Source organism: Oncorhynchus tshawytscha, linkage group LG31, assembly GCF_018296145.1.
Source record: "Oncorhynchus tshawytscha isolate Ot180627B linkage group LG31, Otsh_v2.0, whole genome shotgun sequence".
NCBI classification, from domain to species: Eukaryota; Metazoa; Chordata; class Actinopteri; order Salmoniformes; family Salmonidae; genus Oncorhynchus; species Oncorhynchus tshawytscha.
Window position 1 is genome coordinate 8,096,411 of NC_056459.1, and position 16,405 is coordinate 8,112,815.

The 16,405-nt window shown below is 45.1% G+C and overlaps 1 protein-coding gene across 2 annotated transcripts in view; it reads right to left on the reverse strand.

Moving 5' to 3' along the window:
* Positions 1 to 16,405, reverse strand: part of LOC112229823 (poliovirus receptor-like) — an 80,639-nt gene that overhangs the window by 44,328 nt on the left and 19,906 nt on the right. For both annotated transcript variants that reach the window (XM_024395902.2, XM_024395901.2), the window contains exons 2-6: positions 5,549 to 5,658; positions 4,988 to 5,231; positions 4,335 to 4,634; positions 3,811 to 3,928; positions 3,041 to 3,189 (exon numbers count right to left, since the gene is read on the reverse strand). In XM_024395902.2, coding sequence (XP_024251670.1) covers positions 3,041 to 3,189; positions 3,811 to 3,928; positions 4,335 to 4,634; positions 4,988 to 5,231; positions 5,549 to 5,658 — 921 coding nt within the window. The remainder of the gene's footprint in view (positions 1 to 3,040; positions 3,190 to 3,810; positions 3,929 to 4,334; positions 4,635 to 4,987; positions 5,232 to 5,548; positions 5,659 to 16,405) is intronic.

Here is a 16,405-nt window from a genome sequence, read left to right on the forward strand (position 1 = left end):
CCAGAGTCACATGAACTTGATGTGCATGCGAGCTGTTCCAGTAGACTTCTAGTCATTGTGCTTGTTAGCCAAACTACCTTCAACTTCCTCTGCACGCAGACATATAAAAATGGCATCCATGAGTTCATCTGACTCTGGTTAGGTTAAACAAGGGCTTTTCCTCGAATCGCAAAAAAACTCACACTATCCCTTTAAGCTCTGCAAGATAACCCAGTCAGCTGGAGGGCTGGTGTCCAAGGTTTGTACATTTTGCTAGTTCTTTGGGGCTAATTATTTGGGGTTAGTTCTTTGTAACACACGTCTTCAGGCAAGGTTACTGGGTCACATTGGACTAGCTCTGCAAATGGGCAGATGTTCATGGTAGATATTCTCCAACTTGTTCATTTGTACCTTCCCGCCAGGTTCTCCATGGGGGCAGACTTAGCCTCTCTCTTGGTGCCACGAGGCAGCCTCTGATAAGCCACCGTGGCCATGTGCCTGCTCTCTCCTTATCTCCCTCACAGAGATGAAACCTCACGGTCTGGCAATTCTCACTGCACCCCCTTAACTTCTTGGTGACAGGGGCATTGAGTAGCTTGGATGAATAGGGTGCCCAGAGTAAACTGCCTGCTACTCGGTCCCAGATGCTAATATATGCTTATTATTAGTAGTAAAAGCTTTTTTGAAATCTGACACAGCGGTTGCATTAAGAACAAGTTTATCTTTAATTCTATGAAAAAATATGTTTTTTTACTTCAAAGTTTATGATGAGTATTTCTGTTATTTGATGTGGCTCTCTGCAATTTCTCCGGATGTTTTGGAGGCATTTCTGAACATGGCGCCAATGTAAACTGAGGTTTTTGGATATAAATATGAACTTGATCGAACAAAACATACATGTATTGTGTAACATTTAGTCCTGGGAGTGTCATCTGATGAAGATCGTCAAAGGTTAGTGATTAATTTTATTTAAATTTCTGCTTTTTGTGACACCTCTCGTCGGTTGGAAAATGGCAATGCTTTCTGTGACTAGTTGCTGAACTAACATAATGATATGTTCTGCTTTCGCCGAAAAGCCTTTTTGAAATCGGACACTGTGGTTGGATTAATGAGAATTGTATCTTTAAAATGCTGATGAGATTTCTATTTTGAATTTGGCGCCCTGCACTTTCACTGGCTGTTGGCGAGGTGGGACGCTAGCATCCCGAACGATCCCAGAGAGGTTAACTTGGCCACAACTGAGGCGGGAAACAAAATCTGCTCGTTGGAGATGGATTAATCTAGATGTGACAATTTATTAAAAAGGGGAACAGTGGCCTCCAGCCAGCCCAGCCCCGAGGAGGACGTCACCGGAAAGAAGGCTACAATACAGTAGGCTACTAGCCCCGGGTTTATGTCAGCAGACATTTCAGTGCCAGGATATCCTCAGTCTAGCTTTGTTTATTATTCTGTCCCTGCGGAGGCTTGTATGTGGGTCCAGCGGATGGCTTGCCTGAGGAAGTGGTGTGTGTGTTCTTCTGATCCCTTCAGAAGCGTTCCTAGTGAACAGCGACAATAACGCCATGCACCGAGCCAGCTGGACCACCCACTAAGGGGGGGGGGGGACTTGGAGAGAAAAGAGGTCGCGACACCCTGCCAGGCCATTGAAAGTTAACAGGAGTCATCTCAGAGTTCTATGGGACTTTTCTGTTATTGTTTTCCCCGGCTCTCCCTCCCTACACGGACAGATCCAGCTGGCGACTTGTCGACACTAACGCGCCAATCTCTGACACGTGCCCGCTGAGCAAGTGTCGAGCGAGAGAGTGGTGCTTTTTCCTTTCGTCAGCAGAACTCTGTTCTTGTGTTCACTCGGAGGAGGTGGGTCACGTGACCGAGCGCTCCTCTTTAAAAACGCAGAGAAGGGACTTTGTGCTCTCCACCCTCGTTACAAACCCAACCTTAAAGGGGTGTTATAAAAGCCACCACCCCACAGATAAATATCTCAGCGCTTCCATCAGAAGTTAAAGGGAACACAGAGAGAGCTTTTAACAGGATTCATGAGTCAAAATTGACAAAAAAGGTAACTGATTGTGTTTGTGCTACAAAGTGGTTTCATTTCAAAGTTGCTTCGTTTCAACTATGTTCCTGCGCACAAAACTCATCCTGTCATGGGATGAAACAGGGTTCAAAGCCAAGGACAAAGTCAATGGAGGTTGGACCAGGTTGTTTTCCTGGGTACTTGCAAAGATGTGGGGCTGGTGGGAGTGCCAGCCAGCCCTGATACTGTAGTCACAAGACAACGCTGCCAGCACCAGAGCCTTACTTCTACCCCACCTCCCACACGTTTCAGCAGTGTGCGCCTACAAAGCACCTTTGAGAACAAAGGCAGACAATTCAAAATCTCTAAAAGGATTCCCACGGATTCTAAATGTAGCTTTCGCGTCGTCTTTGGTGAGAACAAGCTCTAACTGCATTGGTTCCACTGAGCTAAAAAGGCGGCGCCCATTTTGACCAGGCAGAATCCAATGTAACAAAGTCAAAGCTCGCCAACGGAAGGCTGCTCCGTGTTAATTGGATCAATGTGTGAACGCATGGGCAGAGAGAGAGAGGAGAAACCGCAGCATCTCTCTGAATACATCCATTTGAAAAGGAGGAAAGATCTGTTGAAAGTGCATGCAGAGGAAGAGCGGACTCTTTAATTGAAGGGGGGGAAAGACCTACACTGAGGATGTTAGGGGGGAGAAAAGAATACCCGGCAAACTGGCTCACACCAACTGATTTCCCCGCATGAATAAAATAACCCTTCTCAGAACCCCTACGAGCCAAACCTTCACCCAGTTACCTGCCCAGCAGATGACAGAGTAAACTGAGTGAACGTTAATCTCTGACAGTGTAAATGATGGAAAAGACCAGCCTGCAGGAGTTTAGCTCTGATCCAGTGTGTGTGTGTGTGTGTGTGTGTGTCCACAAATGTTTGTCTGTGTTGCACATATGCTCGTGGGTGGGATTGTATCATTGTGTGTATGTATCATTAAGTAGGAGTAGGGAGGCAGCTGTCACATGCTCAGTGGGTTTGACTCACCGATGACCGCCGTGGTGACCTGGTGCTTGCTCACTCCCAGCCGGTTCTTCACCTCGCAGACGAAGGTGGTGTTCACAGCCTCGTCCACCTTCCGCACGATCAGCTTGTTGGCGTTGATCTGCACCGTGTCAGGCATAGGACCTGACATGCTGTGTGTGGGAGGGAGAGGGGGAGTGAGAGAGAGGAGAGAGAGAGAAACAATTTTGGAAGAACCACAGCCATATAACCCGTTCCTGTTCCATATTTCCCTTCCTAACTCAGAACTTCTACTGGAGGAGCAGGCTGTCGGCTGCAACAACAGTCTATCTATCTAACAGCCATCTGTCTAGCGCCACGAGACGAAACAAAGACCATGTGGTAATAATCAACAAGAGGAGAAAAACAAATTAAATATGGTTTTCTTTTCCATTTAACTGCTGCAGAGATACTTGTGTTCCCCATTAAGAGATAAAAGCAAGCTGCTGGGCCCCAGAGGACAGGCAATATTGGTAATCTAGCAGATCAGAATGGAATTGTTAATTGATTGTTTATGCCTGACTGACTCCTCCTGTTGTCTGGGATAGACAGGGGAGACTTTGTCTCAAGTCACTCTTCCATCTCCGGGTGAATTAAGACCAAAATGGGGAAGGATACGCCAAAAGTCTGGGACAGTCATAAGACGGATACTTCGTAAATCTGGGACAGTCATAAGACGGATACTTCGTAAATCTGGGACAGTCATGAGAGGGATACTCCAAAGGTCTGGGACAGCTATGGGAAGGGATACTCACACTGTCCAAGTGACGGTGGTGGGGGCAGGGTTGCCAGTGGCCTGGCAGGTCAGGACAGCGTCGGTTCGGCCGATGTACCAATTGTTATCATAGCCCACTATGGACACAGTCGGGGGATCTGAGAAAGAGGAGAGAGAGGGGAGAGAGAGGGGAGAGAGGGGGGGAGAGAGCGGTTACTGCAAGCGAACACTGATTTTCTACTGGGGTGCAGGAGTGGAAGAGGTTCTCGCAAAAAGAGTTGAGATGACTAGGGACTGATGTCTCACGCTAGGTTAAAACAAACAAACACAGACCAGCCCTAACGTGCTTCTGAAATGCAGGTTGTGAACCATGCTTGTGTGATGAATAACCCAACCTTGTCTGAGACCTGAAACCTACTGCCTATATTTTTTTACGTTTTTTTTTTACCCACTTGGTTGAGTAAGATGGTTATTCAAACAGTTATTTGAGTAATGCCTAGGCTTCGGCTCAGAGGGTTAACATTCTTGTGCCGTGGGTTTCGAAACCCAGTCGTTCACGCTTACACTCGACGGCCAACTTCATGGGGAAGGTCTGGGGCTTGTCCTGGGTGCGCTGGCTGATTATGCAGGTGACCTCCTTGCCGTTGTCCTCTGGCGTGGGCACTATGAGGTACTCGCTCCTCACCGTCACCGTGCCGTCCGGCCCTTTTACGGAGGTGGTGTTTTCAGTGCCACCGACCGCTCCCATCCACTTGATGGTGGCCGCTGGCTTGCTGTCGGCAGCCTCGCACTGGGCCACGACCACTGGTTCGCCGCTGGTGCTGGCTTGGACGACAACGGGAGATGCCGAATTCTTGGGTTTAGCTGAGAGAGAGAGAGAGAGAGAGAGAGAGAGAGAGAGAGAGAGAGAGAGAGAGAGAGAGATGGGGAGCGAATGCATGAGTGAGTTTTTATTTGTTGTGCACATACAGGAAGTGTGATCCCTCTGAGAGTTGGATAGAAGACAGAGTGCAAGAGAAAGGGAGGGGCGATTCAGCTGGCGAGGATGGAAAGCGGGGCGATCGATGCGGCGGCTTAACAAGGTGGGCGCATTGGAACTGATGCGTTTCGTGACACCGCATTCATTTGAGGACACCATTAGTCATCGCACCGGAGCCCTCTCTTCGTCGAGTGCAATTAGGGCACAGACTGACAGAAAACAAACACCAGCTGCTCACCAAGCATGACCAGATTGGTGGTGCCTTGCTCATTGCCGCTGGGGTAGGTGGCGTACTCGCAGGTGTACCGCCCGGCGTCGGCCATCTTCAGACTGGTAATGGTAATGGAGGGGCTTGTCAAGGTGCCTTTGATGAAGCGGACACGCCCAGAGAAGGGAGATTCGGGGAAGCTCTCGCCGTATGTGGGGTGAAAGACGGCAATGTTGTCCCGCTGGCCTTCCGTGGGCTCCCATATCCACGACACCTGCATCCAAGAGGAAAGACAAGGAATTAGAGGGTTGCAGGACGGCAGTCAATGCACATAGTGTCTATCCACATGTCCAGTCGATTTCACAGATCCAGAGGTATGATATAGCATACGGAGAGAAAGAACAGACACACTGACAACAATTTCAATGCAGAAATGTGTTCAACATTGTTGCAACATTAAAAAAACTCTAGACAACATCTTCACAGTACTGTTCTCCCTTTTCAAGGAAATTTCGGAGGGCAATGTTTGTCTTTCTCCGCGCCAAGGCTGACGTGCGCGGCGGGCTCTCTCATCAAGTGAGATCTGGCTACCTGTGTGAGCTTGGTGTTTCCTCCGTCGACAAACTGACAGCGGAGGTCGACCGACTCGGTGGGGTACGCCTCCACCTCCGTCTCCACCCTCACCCGCTGACACGAAGCAGCTGTGGATGGAGAGAGAGAAAGAGAGAAACAAATAAGCATTATCAGCCTCTCATTTTCTGGTTTACAGAACCACCTCGCCTTTCACTACCAGTGTATAGTACAGATTGATCAGTACAGTATGTCGCCAGTCAGCTCGACAAGGGTGGGCAAATAGGGTGACTGAGTCTTAGCGGGTGTGCATCTAACTGTGCCAGCGCTGTGATTGTGAGGACTGGCTGGGAACAACTCATACTAATACTGAGTGTAGAGTGATTGAGCAATGCATACGTAAGTGACTATGCCTGCCTGTCCACCCCCTGGCCTACCATCTACTGTCATTATATTACCCTGGTCTACTGTCATTATATTACCCTGGTCTACCATCTACTGTCATTATATTACCCTGGCCTACCATCTACTGTCATTATATTACCCTGGTCTACTGTCATTATATTACCCTGGTCTACCATCTACTGTCATTATATTACCCTGGCCTACCATCTACTGTCATTATATTACCCTGGTCTACTGTCATTATATTACCCTGGTCTACCATCTACTGTCATTATATTACCCTGGTCTACCCACTACTGTCATCTACTGTCATTATATTACCCTGGTCTACCATCTACTGTCATTATATTACCCTGGTCTACCATCTACTGTCATTATATTACCCTGGTCTACCATCTACTGTCATTATATTACCCTGGGCCTATTACCCTGGTCTACCCATCTACTGTCATTATATTACCCTGGTCTACTGTCATTATATTACCCTGGTCTACTGTCGTTATATTACCCTGGTCTACCATCTACTGTCATTATATTACCCTGGTCTACCCATCTACTGTCATTATATTACCCTGGTCTACCTATCATTATATTACCCTGGCCTACCATCTACTGTCATTATATTACCCTGGTCTACCATCTACTGTCATTATATTACCCTGGTCTACCATCTACTGTCATTATATCTACTGTCATTATATTACCCTGGTCTACCATCTACTGTCATTATATTACCCTGGTCTACCCATCTACTGTCATTATATTACCCTGGTCTACTGTCATTATATTACCCTGGTCTACCATCTACTGTCATTATATTACCCTGGTCTACCATCTACTGTCATTATATTACCCTGGTCTACTGTCATTATATTACCCTGGCCTACCATCTACTGTCATTATATTACCCTGGTCTACCCACTACTGTCGTTATATTACCCTGGTCTACTGTCGTTATATTACCCTGGTCTACCATCTACTGTCATTATATTACCCTGGTCTACCCACTACTGTCGTTATATTACCCTGGTCTACCCACTACTGTCGTTATATTACCCTGGTCTACTGTCGTTATATTACCCTGGTCTACCCACTACTGTCGTTATATTACCCTGGTCTACCCACTACTGTCGTTATATTACCCTGGTCTACTGTCATTATATTACCCTGGCCTACCATCTACTGTCATTATATTACCCTGGTCTACCCACTACTGTCGTTATATTACCCTGGTCTACTGTCATTATATTACCCTGGCCTACCATCTACTGTCATTATATTACCCTGGTCTACCATCTACTGTCATTATATTACCCTGGTCTACCCACTACTGTCGTTATATTACCCTGGTCTACTGTCATTATATTACCCTGGTCTACCATCTACTGTCATTATATTACCCTGGTCTACCCACTACTGTCGTTATATTACCCTGGTCTACCCATCTACTGTCGTTATATTACCCTGGTCTACATCTACTGTCGTTATATTACCCTGGTCTACCCACTACTGTCATTATATTACCCTGGTCTACTGTCATTATATTACCCTGGTCTACCATCTACTGTCATTATATTACCCTGGTCTACCCACTACTGTCGTTATATTACCCTGGTCTACTGTCGTTATATTACCCTGGTCTACCATCTACTGTCATTATATTACCCTGGTCTACCCATCTACTGTCGTTATATTACCCTGGTCTACCCACTACTGTCGTTATATTACCCTGGTCTACTGTCGTTATATTACCCTGGTCTACCCATCTACTGTCGTTATATTACCCTGGTCTACTGTCGTTATATTACCCTGGTCTACCATCTACTGTCATTATATTACCCTGGTCTACTGTCATTATATTACCCTGGTCTACCCATCTACTGTCGTTATATTACCCTGGTCTACTGTCATTATATTACCCTGGTCTACCATCTACTGTCGTTATATTACCCTGGTCTACCCACTACTGTCGTTATATTACCCTGGTCTACTGTCGTTATATTACCCTGGTCTACTGTCATTATATTACCCTGGTCTACCCATCTACTGTCGTTATATTACCCTGGTCTACTGTCGTTATATTACCCTGGTCTACTGTCGTTATATTACCCTGGTCTCTACTGTCGTTATATTACCCTGGTCTACCCACTACTGTCATTATATTACCCTGGTCTACTGTCATTATATTACCCTGGTCTCTACTGTCATTATATTACCCTGGTCTACTGTCATTATATTACCCTGGTCTACTGTCGTTATATTACCCTGGTCTGTCCATATTACTGTCGTTATATTACCCTGGTTATATTACCCTGGTCTACTGTCATTATATTACCTGGTCTACTGTCGTTATATCTACCCTGGTCGTTATATTACCCTGGTCTACCCACTACTGTCATTATATTACCCTGGTCTACTGTCGTTTATTACCCTGGTCTACCCTGGTCTACCATCTACTGTCATTATATTACCCTGGTCTACCCACTACTGTCGTTATATTACCCTGGTCTACTGTCGCTATATTACCCTGGTCTACTGTCATTATATTACCCTGGTATACTGTCATTATATTACCCTGGTCTACTGTCATTATATTACCCTGGTCTACCATCTACTGTCATTATATTACCCTGGTCTACCATCTACTATCATTATATTACCCTGGTCTACCATCTACTGTCATTATATTACCCTGGCCTACTGTCATTATATTACCCTGGCCTACCATCTACTGTCATTATATTACCCTGGCCTACCATCTACTGTCATTATATTACCCTGGTCTACCATCTACTGTCATTATATTACCCTGGCCTACCATCTACTGTCATTATATTACCCTGGTCTACCATCTACTGTCATTATATTACCCTGGCCTACCATCTACTGTCATTATATTACCCTGGTCTACCATCTACTGTCATTATATTACCCTGGCCTACCATCTACTGTCATTATATTACCCTGGCCTACCATCTACTGTCATTATATTACCCAGGTCTACTGTCATTATATTACCCTGGTCTACCCACTACTGTCGTTATATTACCCTGGTCTACTGTCATTATATTACCCTGGCCTACCATCTACTGTCATTATATTACCCTGGTCTACCCACTACTGTCGTTATATTACCCTGGTCTACTGTCATTATATTACCCTGGCCTACCATCTACTGTCATTATATTACCCTGGTCTACCCACTACTGTCGTTATATTACCCTGGTCTACTGTCGTTATATTACCCTGGCCTACCATCTACTGTCATTATATTACCCTGGTCTACCCACTACTGTTGTTATATTACCCTGGTCTACTGTCATTATATTACCCTGGCCTACCATCTACTGTCATTATATTACCCTGGTCTACCATCTACTGTCATTATATTACCCTGGTCTACCATCTACTGTCATTATATTACCCTGGTCTACTGTCATTATATTACCCTGGTCTACCATCTACTGTCATCATATTACCCTGGTCTACCCACTACTGTCGTTATATTACCCTGGTCTACCATCTACTGTCATTATATTACCCTGGCCTACTGTCATTATATTACCCTGGCCTACCATCTACTGTCATTATACTACCCTGGTCTACCATCTACTGTCATTATATTACCCTGGTCTACCATCTACTGTCATTATATTACCCTGGCCTACTGTCATTATATTACCCTGGCCTACCGTCATTATATTACCCTGGCCTACCATCTACTGTCATTATATTACCCTGGTCTACCATCTACTGTCATTATATTACCCTGGTCTACCATCTACTGTCATTATATTACCCTGGCCTACCATCTACTGTCATTATATTACCCTGGCCTACCATCTACTGTCATTATATTACCCTGGCCTACCATCTACTGTCATTATATTACCCTGGCCTACCATCTACTGTCATTATATTACCCTGGCCTACCATCTACTGTCATTATATTACCCTGGCCTACCATCTACTGTCATTATATTACCCTGGCCTACCATCTACTGTCATTATATTACTGTCCTGGCCTACCATCTACTGTCATTATATTACCCTGGCCTACCATCTACTGTCATTATATTACCCTGGTCTACCCATCTACTGTCGTTATATTACCCTGGTCTACTGTCGTTATATTACCCTGGCCTACCATCTACTGTCATTATATTACCCTGGTCTACCCACTACTGTTGTTATATTACCCTGGTCTACTGTCATTATATTACCCTGGCCTACTATCTACTGTCATTATATTACCCTGGTCTACCATCTACTGTCATTATATTACCCTGGTCTACTGTCATTATATTACCCTGGTCTACCATCTACTGTCATCATATTACCCTGGTCTACCCACTACTGTCGTTATATTACCCTGGTACCATCTACTGTCATTATATTACCCATCTACTGTCATTATATTACCCTGGCCTACCATCTGTCATTATATTACCCTGGTCTACTGTCATTATATTACCCTGGTCTACCATCTACTGTCATTATATTACCCTGGGCCTACCATCTACTGTCATTATATTACCCCCTGGCCTACCATCTACTGTCATTATATTACCCTGGCCTACCATCTACTGTCATTATATTACCCTGGTCTACCATCTACTGTCATTATATTACCCTGGCCTACCATCTACTGTCATTATATTACCCTGGCCTACCATCTACTGTCATTATATTACCCTGGCCTACCATCTACTGTCATTATATTACCCTGGCCTACCATCTACTGTCATTATATTACCCTGGCCTACCATCTACTGTCATTATATTACCCTGGCCTACCATCTACTGTCATTATATTACCCTGGCCTACCATCTACTGTCATTATATTACCCTGGCCTACCATCTACTGTCATTATATTACCCTGGTCTACCATCTACTGTCATTATATTACCCTGGTCTACCCACTACTGTCATTATATTACCCTGGTCTACTGTCATTATATTACCCTGGTCTACCCACTACTGTCGTTATATTACCCTGGTCTACTGTCATTATATTACCCTGGCCTACCATCTACTGTCATTATATTACCCTGGTCTACCCACTACTGTCATTATATTACCCTGGTCTACTGTCATTATATTACCCTGGCCTACCATCTACTGTCATTATATTACCCTGGTCTACCCATCTACTGTCATTATATTACCCTGGTCTACTGTCATTATATTACCCTGGTCTACCATCTACTGTCATTATATTACCCTGGTCTACCATCTACTGTCATTATATTACCCTGGTCTACCCACTACTGTCGTTATATTACCCTGGTCTACTGTCATTATATTACCCTGGTCTACCATCTACTGTCATTATATTACCCTGGTCTACCCACTACTGTCGTTATATTACCCTGGTCTACCCACTACTGTCGTTATATTACCCTGGTCTACTGTCGTTATATTACCCTGGTCTACCCACTACTGTCATTATATTACCCTGGTCTACTGTCATTATATTACCCTGGTCTACCCACTACTGTCGTTATATTACCCTGGTCTACCCACTACTGTCGTTATATTACCCTGGTCTACTGTCATTATATTACCCTGGTCTACCATCTACTGTCATTATATTACCCTGGTCTACCCACTACTGTCGTTATATTACCCTAGTCTACCCACTACTGTCGTTATATTACCCTGGTCTACTGTCATTTATATTACCCTGGTCTACCCACTACTGTCGTTATATTACCCTGGTCTACTGTCGTTATATTACCCTGGTCTACCCACTACTGTCATTATATTACCCTGGTCTACTGTCATTATATTACCCTGGTCTACCCACCACTGTCGTTATATTACCCTGGTCTACTGTCATTATATTACCCTGGTCTACTGTCATTATATTACCCTGGTCTACCCACTACTGTCGTTATATTACCCTGGTCTACCCACTACTGTCGTTATATTACCCTGGTCTACTGTCGTTATATTACCCTGGTCTACCCACTACTGTCGTTATATTACCCTGGTCTACTGTCATTATATTACCCTGGTCTACCATCTACTGTCATTATATTACCCTGGTCTACCCACTACTGTCGTTATATTACCCTGGTCTACTGTCGCTATATTACCCTGGTCTACTGTCATTATATTACCCTGGTCTACTGTCATTATATTACCCTGGTCTACCATCTACTGTCATTATATTACCCTGGTCTACCCACTACTGTCGTTATATTACCCTGGTCTACCCACTACTGTCATTATATTACCCTGGTCTACTGTCATTATATTACCCTGGTCTACCCACTACTGTCGTTATATTACCCTGGTCTACTGTCATTATATTACCCTGGTCTACCCACTACTGTCTGTTATATTACCCTGGTCTACCTACTACTGTCGTTATATTACCCTGGTCTACTGTCGTTATATTACCCTGGTCTACCCACTACTGTCGTTATATTACCCTGGTCTACTGTCAATATATTACCCTGGTCTACCCACTACTGTCATTATATTACCCTGGTCTACCCACTACTGTCATTATATTACCCTGGTCTACCCACTACTGTCGTTATATTACCCTGGTCTACTGTCATTATATTACCCTGGTCTACTGTCATTATATTACCCTGGTCTACTGTCATTATATTACCCTGGTCTACCCACTACTGTCGTTATATTACCCTGGTCTACCCACTACTGTCGTTATATTACCCTGGTCTACTGTCATTATATTACCCTGGTCTACCCTCTACCGCAGGGAGACAATGGGGCCGGGGCTGTCAAACTGATTCGTCTAGAACGAAAAAAACAGCAATCAGCTCAATTTAGAGACTTTCTTTCTCAGGATCTATTTGGATTGCACCTCACCGCCGCCCCCCTCCCCATCGACATCTTAAATCACTGGGATCAAAATGAACCATCCAGTTTCAGGATATTATTCACAGTGTTGAAAAGCTCTCTCTGTCGCAGGTATAAGTGCCAAACTGGCCACATTGCTGAACGAGAAACAGCCTTTCCAGTTTGGCACTTACAGTGCATTCAAAGTATTCAGACCCCTTGACTTTTTCCGCATTTTGTTACGTTAGCCGTATTCTGAAATTTATTAAAAATAAATGTAAAAATCCTGTTTACATTGATCGTCTTTAAGATGTTTCTACAACTTGATTGGAGACCACCTGTGGTAAATTCAATTGATTGGACATGATTTGGAAAGGCACACACCTGTCTATATAAAATGCCAAAGTTGACAGTGCATGTCAGAGCAAAAACCAAGCCATGAGGTCGAACAAATTGTCCGTAGAGCTCCGAGACAGGATTGTGTCGAGGGACACAGATCTGGGGAAGTGTACCAAAACATTTCTGCAGCATTGAAGGTGCATGAACACAGTGGCCTCCATCATTCTTAAATGAAAGAAGTTTGGAAACACCAAGACTCTTCCTAGACCTGGCCGCTCAGCCAAACTGAGCAATCTGGGGAGAAGGGCCTTGGTTAAGGAGGTGACCAAGAACCCGATGGTCACTCTGACAGAGCTCCAGAGTTCCTCTGTGGAGATGTGAGAAACGTCCAGAAGGACAACCTTCTCTGTAGCACTCCACCAATCAGGCCTTTATGAAGCCACTCCTCAGTAAAAAAGGCACATGACAGCCCGCTTGGAGTTTGACAAAAGGCACCTAAAGGACTCTGACCACGAGAAACAAGATGCACCGAACGCACTGTATACCTGCATCATCACACCAGACTATTGTTTATAAGTATCGAAATAGAAGCCTCTGACTCACACAATTACCACCCAGCTCATTCCCTGTTAATGGCTTTCTATGATTTCCAGTAAACTGATTTCCTTGTACGTCAGCCTTTTAGATAAACAAGGTATGACTACTGTGAATCTTTAAATTAAAAAAATATACACAAAAATAAAGGTCAACCCAGCGAGATGACGTTGCAGGCAAGTAAACACAGTGGGTCCATTTCGACAACGACTACGAGCGTTGAAGTGCGAGGCTCAACTTCTCAGCCATTTTGATCCTGTAGCTACCACACTGTAGCAGCGTGGAGTGCAGCCGTGTACGTGCGCAGATACTCTGTGCGACAGTGTGAGAGCAAAGTCTTGCATCGCGCTCATCTCAATATCTGCGGTGCTTGTGGCAACGTCATCTCACCGAGTCTACCTTTGAGGTGCTGTGCACAGCGGTGCTGTGCATGAAAGACCCGGCATGGGCATCGCCTTGAACCGGTGCCTTCTGCAGGCTAAGCTAAGATGAATAAGTGGAGGCAGGTTAAGATTCTCTACGTCTTTCGTTCAAAAGCACTTCAGTGTGAGCTTGGAGATTGCAACCACAGGAGTTCCTTTGAAAAACAATGACTTCCAGCGTCAACAGAAAGCGGGTATTAGATCTGAGTGAGCTCACTGTCACGAAGGAGAGCTGTGCTTCAGTTCAATACGGGCTGACAGACATATGTAGAAGACCAGAGAAACCCCAAATCATTAGGCCCGGCTTCTTACTGAGCAGTATTGACCGTCCATATCACGAAAAAGGTGTTATTCTACAGTCCTGTTATCAAGTCTACTGCGTTCATGTAGACATTCTTTCTCAGAAATATTCCTTGATCATTCCTGCATTAGTCAGGAATCATTAGGGATCATTAACATCCCTCGGCAAACGGGAGTGAGCGATAGCCTATTGTCACATGGCTCATTTAACAGGCAGATTTGAGCCTATGGAATGCATGCAGAGCCAACGTCACATGCATCTTCCGGCTTGTAAAGCAGCAGTGAGCAGGAAAGAAAAAATAATTACCACCTCAACCATAATCAGTCGTGTTATCCACACTGGGCCAATTACAGATTTCACGCATGTACGTCTCCCCTGCTGCCTGATGGCTTTTACTAACGCTCACCTCTTATGTACAGTATTTGGCAATGTTGGCCAACGTGAAATGTGGTTAAGAGAAAAAGCTGTGGAAATTAGACAAATTATTCGAGGAAGCTTCACGACCTGGAGTCCGGCTCATTTAAAAGGCTTGGTCGGTTCTGTACGCGGAGCACCCTTGACATTTAACAACCCGAACAAGCAAAAATATAGTTAGTCAAGCGCATAGGCGTAATTACCGATATTTCTGCCAGAACGATGTGAAAATGGCAAGTGGGGAAGGCATACAAATTAATAACAAGGGTTCAGGGAGGAGGCGCTCTGCTGGAAGCACTTGAAGAGACGTGTTATTTCAGGCTGGATTGGAGACAGAAGAACAGGTACGGGTTCTGGCTGAGTTGTCAGGCAGCCAAAATGAAAATGAAGAGAGAGAGAGAGAGAAAGAAAGAAAGAGAGAAAGAGAGAGAGAGAGAAAGAGAGAAAGAGGGAAAGAGAAAGAGAAAGAGGGAAAGAGAGAGAGAGAAAGAGAGAAAGAAAGAGAAAGAAAGAAAGAGGGAAAGAGAGAGAGAGAGAGAAAGAGAGAGAGAGAGAGAGAGAGAGAGAGAGAGAAAGAGAGAGAGAGAAAGAGAAAGAGAGGGAAAGAGAGAGAGAGAGAAAGAGAGGGAAAGAGAGAGAGAGAAAGAAAAGAGAGGAAAAAGAGAGAGAGAGAGAGAAGAGAGAGAGGGAAAGAGAGAGAAAGAAAGAGAAAGAGAGAGAAGAAAGATGGAAAGAGAGAGAAGAAAGAGGGAAAGAGAGGAGAAGAGGGAAAAGAGAGGGAAAGAGGGAGAAGAGGGAAAACGAGGGAAAGAGGGAGAACGAGGGAAAACGAGGGAAAGAGGGAGAACGAGGGAAAGAGGGAGAACGAGGGAAAGAGGGAGAACGAGGGAAAGAGGGAGAACGAGGGAAAGAGGGAGAACGAGGGAAAGAGAGAGAACGAGGGAGGGAAAGAGGGAGAACGAGGGAAAGAAAGACAAAGGGAGGGAGGGAGGGAGGGAGGGAGGGAGGGAGGGAGAGAGCAACAGAATGAGGGAGAGAGAGAGGGAGAGAAAAGAGAGGGGGAGGGAAGAGAGAGGGGGAAGAGAGAGAGGGGGAAGAGAGAAAGAAATGGAGATGAGGAGAGAGAGACAGCCAAGGCCTGCAGAGGCGGTACTAGAGGAGGGTGGAGGGCATAGGCGCAGAGAAACTACAGAGTGAGCTGAGAGAATGGGTGAGTTGCATGTGGGCACTGTTATTTTTCTTCTCTTTTTTTTTTTTTTTTAAACACCAAAATAGATGAAAAAAGAAAGCAGGAAAGAGGATAGAGTGCTGCTGTGTACTTTAGCCCAGAATATGTCGAACACGAAATGAGTCGAAAGCAAAGGCACTTTTCCCACCCGCCACTCTTTATGTGACTGACCCCTGTGATGAGCATTGGTGCAGTGATGCCATCTCTGCCATATTAAAGCAGACCTCCGGTGAGCCCCCCCCCCCCCCACCTGAATCCATTAGCTCTGCAGGTACACTGATCACAGCCAAATGGGCCACGCTAGAGGATTAGGCCCTGGCAGCTAGGCTCTCCCTCACTCTCTGCCACTCACCTTGG